Here is a 15911-nt window from a genome sequence, read left to right on the forward strand (position 1 = left end):
CTACTGTTTCCCCGCACAGGTGGGGACCAGGGTCCTGAACCTGGGTCCTTGCATATTATAGTGTATGCTTAAGCAGGTGAACCACCACCCAGCACCCCAATAAACCACTATTGTATTGGTGAGGATAAAGGAGTTTCATACAAGAAACCAAGAGCACCACTCCAGTACATGAGGTACTAATGATCAAATCAGGTACCCCACTACCGGATACCACAGTGCTGGGCTCAAACCCAGAAGTCCCAACTTGACCTTTTGTAAAACTTTCTTTCCCAGGCTAATTTCTCTAATGCTAACCAGGACTATGATATCCAGAGAAAGTATCCTCAACTCAACACATAATGTTCCTGCTAGTTGCAATTCTAACTCCTACTCCTTAGATCATAAATGGAAACTTGCCCCTCTATTAAACACAAGCATTGCCTCGGAGGAGGACTGACAGCCATCTGGGACAGACAAGAAAACAGGAATACAGACAATCCTTACACCCAAGAGGCCAAACAAATTTTATTTTCAAAAACAACTTTATTCATGACACATATTAAAAAAAAAAAGCCTCCCACCCCCAGAAATGAGCTAAAAAAAATAATAAAATAAAACAAAATCCACCTCCCACCTCCCTGTTCCCCATTTCCTCCCATTCCCTCCAAATAAAAGGGAAAAATAAAAGGCAAAGAAAAAAAAAAACATGAAAAACAAAACAAACAAAAAAATCCCCCAAACCCCCAAAACAAGGTAGTGCATTTCCCCAGGGGAGAGGGGAATTTACACTGGAGCCGCTGGGAGCGGAACGGGAGATCTTCCGGCTACAGAAACCTGCAAAGAAAGACACTCAAAACAGAAAAAGAAAACACAAAAGGAAACAAAACAGATCACCAGGCAATCTGGAGGGGCAGGAAGCCAGAGAAGGGAGTGGGCTGGGAGGGGAGGGGGTAGGGAGGGGGTGGGGGGGAGCTGGCGGGACAGGAGCAAGCGGGAAGGGACGACGGAGAAAGTGAGGGAGAACATGGAGGGCAGGTAACAAGCAGAACAGTTGGGGATCCTTCCAGAGCCCTGGGTAAAAAAAAACCCTCCTACTGCCCACACCCACCTACCCTTGAGGAGCCCCCAAGGGGGTGAAGCGGGACAGGGAAAACACCGGAGCAGCTTGCGCAGGTGAGGCGTGTCCACGGCGAATCCCCAGGGTGAAAGGGCAGCCCCTGCCCCACTCCCCGGGGCCTTCCCTTCCTCCCCAAAGCAGGTCCCTCCTCAGCAGTTAGTTATGGGATTCTCCCCCCTTCCACAGTGTATCTTTTTTTAAAAATATTTTTTTTCCATCAAGGTCATCTTCTGTTTTTCTTTTTTTTTTTAATTCTTTTTTTTCCTTCTTTTCTCTTTTTTTCCTCTCTCTCCTCCTAATACACACTTTTTTTTAGTAAGGGCAATACCATGATGTCGCTCTAGCCCGGCCCCTAGAAGAAAGAAGGAGAGTTAGGTGTTAACAGGATCACCAAGCAGTTCAATACATGCCCCTCCCCATGGGCCCTTGCCCCAGCTACATAAAGGGAAGGGGGAGCCGCCAGGTGTTCTAAAATGACCCCCGCGACTTAAAAATAGTGACACGTTTGGCAAATGGGGGTGGGGAATGGGACACTAAAAGAAAGCTTGCCAGTGGCAAGAAAAAGCCATTATTTATCCAGTTTTCTCTTCTCCACATCATCAACCCCAGGCTCTACCAGAGACTCCTTAACTCCAAGGAGCAGATAAATAAATTGTATGAATAGCCGAGGGCTATCTATATCTGACTAATCTCTCTCAAGCGGCAGGAGAAAAGAATGCCAACCTTGCTCAGTACAGTCTTATCTCAATATCCTCCCGCAGGACCAACTAACCACCCTCCCTCCCTCCAAGGGTATCCTTCCAAGGGAGGCTCAAACTTCAACCCCTCCCTAGTTCTGAGGAACAGCTGACATGTTCAAGCAGTTTTCACCACCCAGAGGGCCCTGTTGCTTCCTGGCCTTCTGTATAAATGTCTTCACGGTCACAAACTCTGGGGGGTGGGGGAGCATCACTCAGAGCAGGGTGGAGAGAGCAACCCTAATCACCGATTCCTGCTCCAGAAAAAGATGAGACTGGCCTCCTGGCCTGGCCTACAACTACCTTCCTCACCCTGCACAGGCAGGAGACCAAGTCCCTAAGACCGCGGGCAGGGTAAGAGAGGGAAGCTCCTCAGTTGAGGAGACGCATACAGGGGTCATGGGAGGCGGAGGGGAGGAGCAGCCCATCTATCCTGACCTGTAGATGCGACCCCGGGGCCTGTTGCTAAAACCACTGTAGAATCGAGCGCGGGAACTGTTGTAGTTGGTGGTCCGGGCCCGGTACCGGGCTCTTGGGAATCCTCTGTCTGTGGTGCTGATGCCTGGTCTGTTGGTTCGTTTTGGGATCACCTGAGATGAGGGATGTACATCAGAAAGCCTTTATATAGTTATCCTGTACAAACCTTGCTTCTACAGAACCAAAAAAAAAGCAAAGAGCATGAAGCTTACCTTGATTTGTCTTCCTCTAAACAGGGACTCATCTAAGGCTAGGGAAGTCCTCACGGACTCTTTGTCTGAGAACTCTATATATGCGAACCTGGAAAGAGTAGTCGTCTTATTATCTCATTTGCAAATGACAGCTGATTAAATCCAACCTGTGGGCATGTTTTGTTTGGGTAAAATGTGTTCATATTTTGGTCAACATTTCTAAATGGAAAATGTGCCTGCATATCTAGCTACGCCTGCCAAGTTATAAATGGTTATGCAAACAGAATCTCATGTCTGAGGCTCCAAAGTCCCAGGTTCAATCCCCCACATCACTATAAGCCAGAGCTGAGCTCTGGTTGAAGAAAAAAAAAGGCAAAGATGTGGTCTGGGAAGTGGCACAGTGGAAAGTGTTGGGCTTTCAAGCATATAAAGTCCTTAGTTTGATCCCCAGCAGCACATGTACCAGAATAATGCTCTGTTTGTCTCTCCTCCTATCCCTCTCATAAATACATACATTTAAAAAAAAAAAAAAGAGGGCTGGGGAGACAGTATAATGGTTATGTAAAAGCCTTTTCAAGCCTGAGGCTCTGAGGTCCCAGGTTCAATCCCCAGCCCCACCATAAGCCATAACTGATAAGTGTTGTTTTGCTGTCTCTCTCTGTATCTTTCCCTCTGTATCTACATTTTCTCATTAAAATAAACTAAATAAAATATTTTTAAAAAGAAAGAAAAAAGGCTAGGGAGACTGAATAATGATTATGACAAAAAATGCTTTCTGGTGATCCAGGAAGTGGTGCAGTAGATAAAGCAATGGACTCTCAAGCATGAGGTCCTGAGTTCAATCCCCTGCAGCACATGTACCAAAGTTATGTCTGGTTCTTTCTCTCCTCCTATCTTTCTAATAAATAAAATCTTAAAAAAAAAAAAAAAAAGCTTTCTTGCCAAAGGTCCCCAGTTCAGTTCCCAGCATAAGCAGTGCTCTGGTATAAGAAACCAACATACACACACACACACACACACCATTTGTTTTGATAGTCAACTGACCAGTCTATAGTAGCGGGGCCTGGAGACAGCTCACACATAAGAGTGTACACTTCACCACACGTGAGGATCTGCTAGAAGCACTATGCACAGTAGGTGCTGCGGTGTCTCTCTTCCTGTCCGTCTCCATCTTAAAATTTTACTGCTCGTGGCCCAGTGGATCAAGGTTTAGACTCTCACAGGCATGTGCCTGAGTGACAATGCTCTGGTTCTCACCCCTCCTCTTTCTCATTAACAATTTTTAAAAAGAAAATCTTACTACCGGAATACAAAAACACAATTTGGTATGTATTCTGGTGAGAGACACCGGAGCACTGCTCAGCCCTGTCTTACAGGGGTTCTGGGAAGTGAATCACACCCCAGAGCTCCAGGCATTCATCTTTTTGCCTAACTAGTGTGCTGCTCAGCAGTCCCATGACTGAACTACCTTATAACCGTCATGAAAATGATCTTAACTTACCCTTTGGGATGGCCACTGAACTTGTCACAAAGTATGGTTACGCGGTTGACTGAGCCACAGCCATGAAAGTGTGCCTCCAGCTCTTCTGCTGTTGCACCATAGTCGACCTGTGGGGGTGGGGACAGGAGGCAGGTTTCCTAAGTACTAGGATCTCCTCAAACAGACAAGCTTGCTTAGCCTGCAGCCTGGCCCAACGCAGAAAGATACAGGAGAGGTCTGGGCCGCTAGCAATCTCTGTCCTTCCCAATCCCAGAGCCTCCAGAATGAGGTTGAGAAGAAACCCAGAAACGACCACCATTACACCTTGTACACCTCTGCCCACTGCTCCCTCCACCACCCTCTACAACACCCTCAAGTAACAGCTTCCCTCAACGTTCACTCAGTACTTACGTTGCCAACATAGATGGAACGGGCGTCAGCCTCCATCTTCTCCTCAATGGACATGATCACTGGGCCAGCTGTGAAGACAAATAGCCAGGAGAAAGCACATTTTCTCCCTTCCTTTCTTTCCCAGAGCATGGCTCAGCTCTGGTTCACGCTGGCGTGGGGGATTAGACCAGGGATCTCTAGTGTCTGCATAACCATTATGCTATCTACGCTTCCCCACCCCCACCGAAACACATTTTATACTTCATCGGAAATATTTTGCACCACCACCGCCGATTAAGAGACTATTTATATTTAGTCTGCCGTTCCTATTGCCAATAACTCTTCGGTTTGCCCACGGATCATTCGACCAAGAGAGATGAACGTGTCGTTAAAATTAAAGAAAAACCACACAGGACTCCCCACCTCCTATCCTGACAAGCCAGTCCCTTTCAAACAGCTTTGCCTGACATCGTAATTCGAAAAGTTAAGCGACACCGGGAATTTCTAGATTAGAGGGGGAAGGCCCCTGCCGTCGAGCCGTTTCTCTCAGGTCCTCACCACAGCGTCTCCCACTGAAGAAGCAACTAGGAGACGTGAAGGTCAGCTGCCAGGTGGCAATCTCCACAGAAGGTCGAGACAGACTCAGAACAAAGAGCGACACATCCAGCACGGGGACAAAGGCAGGCGCACGACTGCCGCCACCAAAGCACAACTCACGGTCCCACAAAGGTCACGCACACGCGCGCGCGCACACACGCGAACACACACACACACGCGCATACACACACACGCGTGAACACACACACGCGCGCGCGCACACACACGCGAATACACACACACACACACACGCGCGCGCGCGAACACACACACACACACATGTGCGCGCGGCCCCCACAACCCAGCCCGGCCGGCCGCGACCCCCCCCCCCCCCCCGCGCGAGGCGCCTGTTACTCACCATTGCCTGGAGGTGGGCTCATGTTCATCTGCTTCTCGACCTCGTTCTGGAGCTCCTTCAGCTTCTCGGCTTCCTCCTCCATCTCCCTGACCCGAGCTTTGATCGCTTCCAGCTCCTACGACCGGGGGGCAGGGTCCCGAGAAGCTCTTAGGAGGCGCCGAGCGCGGGGCTGTCGCCTGCGGTCGATGGGCGCGCGGCCCCGGCCCCGCTCAGCCATTTCCCTCGCCCCGCACGAGGCTCATGGCAGACAGGAAGGCAGCCGGCTCTCAGACAAACAGCAGGCTCCCCGGACGCCCGCAGCAGCCGGCCGGGCCCTCCGCGCGGCCTCGGGGCCTCCCCGCCCCCACCACGTTATCCCCGCCCACCCCTCCCCCTCCCGCCCGCCGTGACCCGCCCGCCCGCCCGCCCGCTCGCCCTCTTTCCCTCACCGGGTCCTCAATGGCGCCGTCCCCCGGGTCACTCTCGACCAGTCCCGGCTCCTCCTCCTCCTCCTGGCTGCCGGGTGCTCCCGAGCCAGGCCCGGGGCCCGGGGCTCCCGGGGGGGCGCGGGGCCGGGGCGGCTCCTCTTCAGGCTCGGGTTCCGGCTCGGGCTCCAGCAGCAACTCCCCAGGCTCCAGTTCCTCAGACTCCAGGCCGTTCCCGTAGTCCCCTGCGCCCCCCGGGGCCCCCTCCCCGGCCTCCCCACCGGCCCCGGGCACAAGATGGCGCCGCCGCCCCGGCCCGGAGCCCCGACCGCCCGCAGCCCCCGCTGCTGCAGTCGCCGCCGCCGCCGCCGCCATCGCCGCTCAGACTGGGGCCCGCCGCCCGGCGATTGGAGAACTGCGCCAGCCACGCAGAGGATTCATTAGTTAGGCAGCCTGCCCGTCACCAGCAGCGACACCCCCATTGGTGGGTGCTGCTTGGCAGTCAAATGAGACCCCGCCTTTTGGGCGGGGGCACTGAGCCAAATCCTCAAATCCCGGTAGGGGGAATAGTCTGTCAATCAACATCCGTCCCTCCTCCCGTTCATTCCTTAAGTAACAATACCGCCACGTTGTGACGACACCTCTGCTTCTCCCCCGCCCTCGAACGGGTCGGCGCTGTATATCACGCTCGATGATTGGTTGCGTATTAAGCGAATGGGAAAGGACCACCCCTCGGATCGCCCCGCAGCTATAATCCAATCTCAGACGCCGATTGGCTTAACGAGATTCGATGGACCGACACCCGCTGGGTGACACGTGAACTTTGCCTCCCACCCCCACCCCCACCCCGAAAGGACTGCCGGGCTTCCGTCTAGGGAGACCCCAAGGTCACATGACCCCCGGGGGCCGCCATCTTGGCAAGGCTGCTTGCCGACTCGTGTGCTGTGCCGAGGCAGAGAAGTAAACGTTGGCGGCGCCTTCTGGGAACCTGTCTCCTGATCAGGAAAAGGCCTGTGTAGGAGCTGTCGCTCGAGACAGTGGGTTCCGACTGTAGCTTTCCAGAATGGAGCTTACTTCTTCCCCCATCCAGATCCGTCACCACCGTCCACCAGGCCACCCCAGCCAGACCACAGGGAGAAAACTCACTGCAGAGCTCTGCTGCCCGCTCGTTCTGTCTTCCAAGTACGCGCACCTTGGAAGCGCTCTGTACATGCCGAGGTTTCAGTCTGCTTCTCTTAACTGGCTTTGTTTGCTACTTAGGGTCACTCCTCCAATCTGCACAGACCACACACACACACACACACACACACACTTCAGCTGACCAGGTCGTGCCAAAGCTACTTGGTACGGACCCAGCTGTCCCGTGAGCGCAGTTTCCACACCCCAGTGGCTGTACCTGCACCAGGTCTGTGCCTCTGACACATGTGCCGCCTTCTCCGTCCAGACCACTGCAGACGCCTGTGGAGCCTTCCACTCGCCTCTCCCTTCCAATGACAAGCGGCATACTTCCACTGCACGTTATTTTGTGCTGCATTTCCAAGCTGGGTTGTGAACTCTCCGAGGGGAGAGGCTGGATTCTGGAACCTATTTATATTAACATCTCCATATGCTTAGGCCATAGGGTGTCCAATAACTCTTTGTTGACAAGATGCAGTTGTTGAGGATCTTCATACCACCTGTATCTTCAGGGCTTAGCTACGCCCCAAGTCCTAAAGACCCCCTAGGAATTTTTCTGCACAGGTACCCACCACACTGTTACACTCCTGAGATACCAGTGAAGCCTAGCCCTGGAAGGCAGGGTTGTCATATTTTAGTAGTAATGCTATGTATTTTTTTTAAAAGCAGCACTAAATTTATGAGGAGTGTTTATAGCCAACTCAAGATTGAGAAGAATCTTCACATGAATCCAACCAAATATTTAATCAACACCACCCCCCCCCACACACACACACACACACACTCCAAAAACCAAAAATAAAACAGGATGTGAATGTCTGAGGCACGGGGAATTTGAGCAAAACAGCCAAAGGTTTCCCCTTAAGCTTTCTTTTCCTTACAAATCCTTACCTCAGGACCCAGGACTTGGAGCACAGAGGGTCAGTTGCTTAAGATTTTACTGAGAATTACTTCATCATTTCAGCTTCAAAGGTCTGAGACCACCAAAACTGAATAACACAGTGGGGGGAGATAGCATAATTGTTCTGCAGACTCTGACCTGAGGCTCAGGTCTCATGTTCACTCCCCTGTATCACCACAAGCCAGAGCTGCGCAGTGCACTGATAAAAACAATCAATCAAAAAACACCAAATGCAAAGTCTAAAAAGTTGAGTTGGCAAAAAAAAAAAAAAAATTATTGGTCTCAGCCTAATCAAGATTTATGTATTTGGGGCTGGCAGGAACAGCTCACTTGGAAGCTGGGGGAATAGCTCATCAGTCTCTCATGCCTGAGGTTTCTGGTTTGACCCTCGGTGCCACATGTATGGAATGGTGACCTAGCACACACACACACACGCGTGTGTGTGTGTGTGTGTGTGTGTGTGTGTGTGTGTGTGTGTAAATATTTTTATTACTGGATAGAGACAGAAATTTAGAGGTGGGGGAGATAAAAAGGGGAAGAGAGAGTGTGCTGAGCAGTACCACAGCGGGTTAAGCACACATGGCAGGAAGCCCAAGGACCAGCATAAGGATCCTGGTTCGAGACCCCTGGATCCCCACCTGCAAGGGGGGGGGGGGTCCCTTCACAAGCAGTGAAGCAGGTCTACAGGTGTCTTATCTTTCTCTCCCCATCTGTCTTCCCTCCCTCTCTCAATTTCTCTGTCCTATCCAACAATAATGACAGTAATAATAACAATAAACAACAAGGTCAACAAAAGGGAATAAACAGCCTCCAGGAGCAGTGGATTCATAGTGCAGGCACTGAGCCCCAGCAATAATCCTGGAGGGAAAAAAAAAAGAAAGATAGGGAAAGAGAGACACCTGCAGCCATGCTTCTTCACTCATGACACTTTGTACCTGCAGGTGGGGACTGGGGACTCGAAGCTGTGCCCTTGCACTAGCATGTCTGCACTTGGCCAAGTGTGCCGCAGGCCGGTCTCCAGGCTTCTGTGTTTGTGTGTCTCCTCCTCACTGCCCAGTGGGAAACTCTCTCTTTTCATTTATTTATTCATGAGAAAGATAGGATGATAGAACCAGAATCACTCCGGTACTTGCTGCCGGGGATTGAACTCGCACCTCATGCTTGAGAGTCCAATGCTTTATCCACTTAAACAACTCCCAGACCACACGTGAAACTCTCTTAACGTGTAATAAAATAAATCTTTGTTTTCAAAATAGCTCACCTGAATAGTGTGTTGCTTTGTCATGTACATGACCTATGTCAAGCCCAGCCTCCAGTGAAGAAGCTTCAGTGCTATGGTTTCTTTCCATCTGTCTTTATCTGAAAAAGTCAGCCCAGCTGTAAAGCTCCAGCAATGAGAAGTAATTAGAAAAATGACTTCCATGTCTTCTTGGTATCTAACTTAAACTAAGCTAGCTAGTGAGCTAAAGAAAAATCTTATTGGGAGTCGGGCGGTGGCGCAGTGGGTTAAGCGCATGTGGTGCAAAGCGCAAAGACTGAATTAAGGAACCCGGTTAGAGCCCCTGGCTCCCCACCTGCAGGGGAGTCGCTTCACAAGCTGTGAAGCAGGTCTGCAGGTGTCTGTCTCTCCCCCTCTCTATCTTCCCCTCCTGTCTCCATTTCTCTCTGTCCTATCCAACAACAATGACATCAATAATAAATACAACAATAAAACAAGGGCAACAAAAGGGAATAAATAAATATAAAAAATTAAAAGAAAAATCTTATTTATAATGCCCAATTTTATCAAGTATCAGATTTTACAATAAGCACTATCCTAGTCTCATTATTATTATTGGATAGAGACAGCTAAAAGTGGGAAGGAAGGGGGAGATGGAGAGAGAGACAGACAGAGAGACACCTACAGCACTGCTTTACCACTTGTGAAGCTTTCCCCCTGCAGGTGGAGGGAGACCTGGGGCTCGAACCCGGGCCCTTGCATATTGTGACACAGGGGCCCAGCCAGCTGTTCCACCACTCAGCCTCCTACCCTTTTTATTACGGTAATACTCTCTTTATTACGGTAATACTCTCTTTATTACGGTAATACTCTCTTTATTACACTTACTCCTTTATTTCTCACAGGAACTCTTATGATGTAATATTTCCAGAACAATAACTTTTCCACAGAGAAAAGAATGAAGTAAGTTGCTCAACTTGTGGAAGTAATGTGAAGTTAGCAAGAAATTCATGATCAGCTTTCAAAGCTCAGATCAAAATCACTATAGGTTCTGATTTAACACATAGAGATTACATTTAAAAAGATTACATTGGGCGGAGGGTAGATAGCATAATGGTTATGCAAACAGACTCTCATGCCTGAGGCTCCAAAATCCCAGGTTCAATCCCCTGCACCACCATAAACCAGAGCTGAACAGTGCTCTGATAAAAAAAAAAAAAAAAAAAAGATTATATTAGGGACAGGGATAATAGGATAATGGTTATGCAAAGGGATTCTCAAACCTAAGGCCCCAAAGTCTCAGGTTCAATCCCCGACTCCACCATAAGCCCGAGCTGAGCAGTGTCCTGTGGAACAACATAAAAAATTACATTTGGAAGTTGGGCACATGGTGCAAAGCACAGCAAAGCACAAGGACCGGAGTAAGGATCCCGGTTGGAGCCCCAGCTCCCCGCCTGTAGGGGAGTCGCTTCAGAGGCAGTGAAACGGGTCTACAGGTGTCTTTCTCTCCCCCTCTCTGTCTACCCCTCCTCTCTCCATTTCTCTCTGTCCTATCGATCAACGACGACATCTGTAACAACAATAATAACTATAACAACAATAATTTAAAAAAAGGGCAACAAAAGGGGGAAAAAAGCAAACTTAAAAAAAAAAGGGAGTTAGTTGGGCGGTAGCGCGGCAGATTAAGCACAGGTGGCGCGAAGCGCAAGGACTGACTTAAGGATCCCGGTTGGAGCCCCGGGCTCCCCATCTACAGGGGAGTCGCTTCACAAACGATGAAGCAGGTCTGCAGGTGTCTTTCTCGCCCTGTCTACACCTCCTCTCTCCATTTCTCTCTGTCCTATCCAACAACGACGACATCAATAAGTACAACAATAAAAAAAGGGCAACAAAAAAAGGGGATAAATAAATATATATTTTAAAAATCCCGGTTTGAGCCCCCAGCTCCCCACCTGCAGGGGAGTCGCTTCACAGGCAGTGAAGCAGGTCTGTAGGTGTCTCTTTCTCTCCCCCTCTGTCTTCCCCTCCTCTCTCCATTGCTCTCTGTCCTATCCAACAACGATGACATCAATAACAACAACAGTAACAACTACAACAATAAAAAACAAGGGCAACAAAAGGGAATAAATATTTTTAAAAATATTACATTTGAAATTGGAAAAAGATTATATCCTAACACTAGCGTAAGGACCGGTGTTGGGATCCCAGTTCCAGCCCCCCGCTCCCCACCTGTAGGGGAGTCGCTTCACAATCTTTTTCTCCCCCTCTGTCTTCCTTTCCTCTCTGTCCTATACAACAACAATAAAACAACAAGGGCGGAGGAGTCGTGCGGTAGTACAGTGAGTTAAGTGCAAACGGCGCAAAGTGCAAAGACCAGTGAAGGATCCTGGTTCGAGCCCCCGGCGCCCCACCTGCAGGGGAGTCGCTTCACAGGTTGTGAAGCAGGTCTGCAGGTGTCTATCTTTCTCTCCCCCTCTCTGTCTTCCCCTCCCCTCTCCATTTCTCTCTGTCCTATCCAACAACGACATCAACAATAACAACAACAATGAAATAAGAGCAACAAAAGAGAATAAATATATATATTTTTTAAATATTTATTTTATTTATTTATTTCCTTTTGTTGCCCTTGTTTTATTGTTGTAGTTATTATTGTTGTTGTCGTTGTTGGATAGGACAGAGAGAAATGGAGAGAGGAGGGGAAGACAGAGAGGAGGAGAGAAAGATAGACACCTGCAGACCTGCTTCACTGCCTGTGAAGCGACTTCCCTGCAGGTGGGGAGCCGGGGTTCGAACCGGGATGCTTACGCCGGTCCTTGTGCTTTGCGCCACCTGCGCTTAACCCGCTGCGCTACAGCCCGACTCCCAATAAATATATTTTAAGAGTACAAAAAAAAATTTCTTTTAGAATTGCAGAGGGGTTCAGTGGTGGCTTACCTAGTAGAACACACAATACAATGTTCCAAGACCCAGAGTCAAACCCTTAGGCTCCCATCTGCAGTGGGAAAGCTTTACAAGTGGTGGAGCACTACTGCAGGAACTACCTTGGCTTCACTCTCACTCGTTGTCTCTCACCTTCTATAAAAGTAAATAAATAGGGGGTCAGGAGGTAGCGCAGCGGGTTGAGCACTGGTGGTGCAAAGCGCAAGGGCCGGCGTAAGGATCCCGGTTCAAGCCCCCGGCTCCCCACCTGCAGGGGAGTGAAGCAGGTCTGCAGGTGTCTGTCTTTCTCTCCCTCTCTCTGTCTTTCCCTCCTCTCTCCATTTCTCTTTGTCCTAGCCAACAACGACAACAACAACAATAATAACAACAAAGACGATAAACAACAAGGGCAACAAAAAGGGGAACAATGAAAAATTAAAAAATAATAAAAGAAAAGAAAAATAAAAAAATAAAGTTAAAAAAAGTAAATAAATAATACCCAGTTGAGTGCACACACATCCTGTGCAGGGATCCGGGTTCAAGCCCCTCCCCCACACCTGCAGGGAAGAGGCTTCATGAGTGTTGAAGCAGCTCTGCATGTAACATTTTTTTTCTCTCTCTCCCTTCTCCTACTTCCCTCTCAATTTCTCTCTGTCCTCTCTAATAAATAAAGAGAAGAAATAATCAATCAATCAAATGGAGGTGGGAGCGCTCACTCCGGCAGCATCAATATTAAAATAGGAACCATACAGAGACGATTAGCAAAAATAATAATAATAAATAAATAAATAAATAAAGAGATGATTAGCATGGCCCCTGTACAAGGATGACATGCAAATTTGTGAAGCAGCCCATATTTTCACTTTTAAAACTCGGGGGGGGGGGGGGTTAGTGTTTCATACTCTTGTTGAGAGTTGAAATTTATTTTTCACATTTTTAAACTCTTGGATGTTTAGTGCCATGTTATTTTTGGTTCCTTAACACCTACCTGGACTATTTATAAATATTTACTCCTTTATAATAAAACAGAGTTGAGCAGTGCTCTGGTAAAAATCACAAAAAGAAAAAAAAATATTTAAAAATAAAATAAATCTCCACTTGTTATGTGCTTCTACATATGCCTATCCTAACAATTATAAAGAATTTCAAACAGGATAAATATACATGGTCTTTAAAGAAAAAAAAAAAAAAGAGGGACCGGGTGATGGTGCATCTGACTGAGCACACATGTTACAATGTTCAAGGACCTGGGTTCGAGCCTCTGGCCACCACCTGCAGGGAGAAAGCTTTGCTAGTGGTATCACCCCCTTCCCTCTCACTTTCTGGCTGTCTCTATCCAATAAATAAAGATAATAAACTAAAAGAAAAAAAATGGAGTGGGGGGGGGCAGGCGGTAAAGCAGCGGGTTAAGCGCACATGGCGCAAAGCCCAAGGAGCCTATAAGAATCCCGGTTCGAGCCCCGGGCTCCCCACCTGCAGGGAGCTTGCTTCACAAGTGGTGAAACAGGTCTGTTGGTGTCTTATCTTTCTCTCCCCTCTCTGTCTTCCTCTCCTCTCACAATTTCTCTCTGTCCTATCTAACAATGACGACATCAATAAAACAACAAGGCCAACAAAAGGGGAAAAAAAAAATCGAGGTGGGGAAAAATAGCACCAGGAATGGCAGCCAGGTAGGCCACCTAGCTAAGGCAGTGGCATCCCTGGTTAAGTGCACACATTAGAGTATACAAGGACCCAGGTTCAAGCCCCTGGCCCCTACCTGAAGGGGAACAGCATCACCAGTGATGCTGCAGGTATAGCTCTGTCTCCTTTCCTATCTCTCTTCTTCCCTCTCAATTTTGATCTCTATCCAAAAAAAAAAAATATATATATATATATATATTAAAGAAAAAGAATTTCAGAAAACAAAATTGTACATGTTTGATAATGATAATTAAAGCATCAGTAGCCTGAGAAATGGCACAGTAGTTAAAAGCATTGGATTAATATGAGATCCTGAGTTCAGTCCTTGACAAGGCATATGGCAGAATGATGTGCTGGCTCTCTTTCCATATCAGTAATAAATAAACGCAATGGTTGACATGGTTCAGTGGATAAAGCATTGGACTCTCAAGTTGAGGCATGAGGTGCTGAGTTCAATCCCCAGCAGCACATGTACCAGAGTGAAGTCTGGGTTCTTTATTTCTCTCCTCCTGTCTTCTTCATGAATAAATACTTTTTAAAAATATTTATTACTTACTCCCTTTTATTGCCCTTGTTGTTTTATTGTTGTAGTTATTGTTGTTGTTATTGATATCATCATTGATGGGTAGGACAGAGAGAATTGGAGAGAGGGAAAGACAGAGAGGGGGAGAGAAAGACAGACACCTGCAGACCTGCTTCACCGCTTGTGAAGCGACTCCCCTGCAGGTGGGGAGCCACCGAGGGCTGGAACCGGGATCCTTACGCCTGTCCTTTGCACTTTGCGCCACATGCAAACCCACTGCGCTACCGCCTGACTCCCTGAATAAATTCTTAAAATAAATGCAAAAAGACGGGCCTAGACCTCGAATAAATCCCTCTCTCCATTGTTACCGGTCACTCCTATCAGGAACAACACAATAGACCCCTTTGTGGGCCCCCATAGGACCTTGCCCTCAACTTGGATCAACAATGGTAGAGAATGTTCCATCCTCAAAAGGGAGGATGGACAATATACTCTATGCTACACCTGAGGAAGATGGGTCCTGATATGGGGGCAGCTTGGAACGTTCCTACTCATGACCACAGAATATGAGCTCAGATCTACAGGGATGCAGAGGTCACACAGGCTCCTAAGCTGAATATGGGCCCCAGATCACATCAAATTGACGGGGTTTACAGTCAACAATATTTATACACCTTTCCCATATTAGGGAGCTACTCTCTTCCCTGATCCAGATTTCTGGTCTTTCTGCTAGCCATGACATCACCTTCCCAGACAATAATTAGGATCCACCTGCATATCAGATTTCAGGCTCAGTCAAAAAATAAATAAATAATTAATTAAAATAACAAAACACTAGTATAGCCGAAGGCCCTTTGGAAAATAACTAAAATATGCCTACTAGCTATCTACAAAATGGAGGGCCCCCCCAACTCTTCATCTGCACTATTCAAGCCTTTAGATCCATGATTGGTCAACAATTTGTTTGGCTTTGTATGTTAACTCTCTTTTCAACCACCAGGTTCCAGATGCCAGCATGATGCTGACCAGACTTCCCTGGACAGACAACCCCACCAATGTGTCCTGGAGCTCCGCTCCCCCAGAGCCCTTCCCCACTAGGGAAAGTGAAAGACAGGCTGGGAATATGGATTGACCTGTCAACACCCATGTTCAGCGGGGAAGCAATTACGGAAGCCAGACCTTCCACCTTCTGCATCCCACAATGACCTTGGGTCCACACTCCCGGAGGGTTAGAGAATAGGGAAGCTATCAGGGGAGGAGATGAGATACATAGTTCTGATGGTGGGAACTGTGTGAAGTTGTACCCCTCTTATCATATGGTTTAGTCAATGTTTCCTTTTTATAAATAAAAAATTAAACAAAACAAAAATAAAATAAAATAAATATGCAAAAATATATACAAACACAGATAAGATATACTGAAATGATAACTGGTCCTCTCTGGGTAGCAGTTATGACTGACTTTATTCTACGATCTTCTACCATGTTAGTTTTACTTAAAATAAGAAAAGGGGCCAGAGCTATAACTCAGTAGTAGAGCATATGCTTCACATGCCTAAAGATCTCGGTTTGGGGAGTCGGCGGTAGCGCGACAGGTTAAGCACACATGGCGTAAGGATCCCCATTTGAGCCCCTGGCTCCCCACCTGCAGGGGAGTTGCTTCATTAGCAGTGAAGCAGGTCTGCAGGTGTCTATCTTTCTCTGCCCCTTTCTGTCTTCCCCTCCTCTCTCCATTTCTCTCTGTCCTATCCAATAACAAT

General features: G+C 48.0%; 1 protein-coding gene and 1 pseudogene across 1 annotated transcript in view; one reads left to right on the forward strand and one right to left on the reverse strand.

The window, feature by feature from the left end:
• Nucleotides 1-479: 479 nt before the first annotated feature.
• Nucleotides 480-15911, reverse strand: part of LOC103125758 (bcl-2-like protein 2) — a 28186-nt gene continuing 12754 nt past the window's right edge. The window contains exons 1-7 of the mRNA XM_060175321.1: nt 5755-6488; nt 5327-5441; nt 4393-4460; nt 4003-4109; nt 2523-2610; nt 2272-2423; nt 480-1448 (exon numbers count right to left, since the gene is read on the reverse strand). Coding sequence (XP_060031304.1) covers nt 1409-1448; nt 2272-2423; nt 2523-2610; nt 4003-4109; nt 4393-4460; nt 5327-5441; nt 5755-6105 — 921 coding nt within the window. The 5' untranslated portion in view covers nt 6106-6488 and the 3' untranslated portion in view covers nt 480-1408. Of the gene's footprint in view, nt 1449-2271; nt 2424-2522; nt 2611-4002; nt 4110-4392; nt 4461-5326; nt 5442-5754 lie in introns of the transcript that reaches the window.
• Nucleotides 12654-12806, forward strand: LOC132533593 (U6 spliceosomal RNA; annotated as a pseudogene).

Source organism: Erinaceus europaeus, chromosome 16 (genome assembly GCF_950295315.1).
Source record: "Erinaceus europaeus chromosome 16, mEriEur2.1, whole genome shotgun sequence".
Taxonomy (NCBI): domain Eukaryota; kingdom Metazoa; phylum Chordata; class Mammalia; order Eulipotyphla; family Erinaceidae; genus Erinaceus; species Erinaceus europaeus.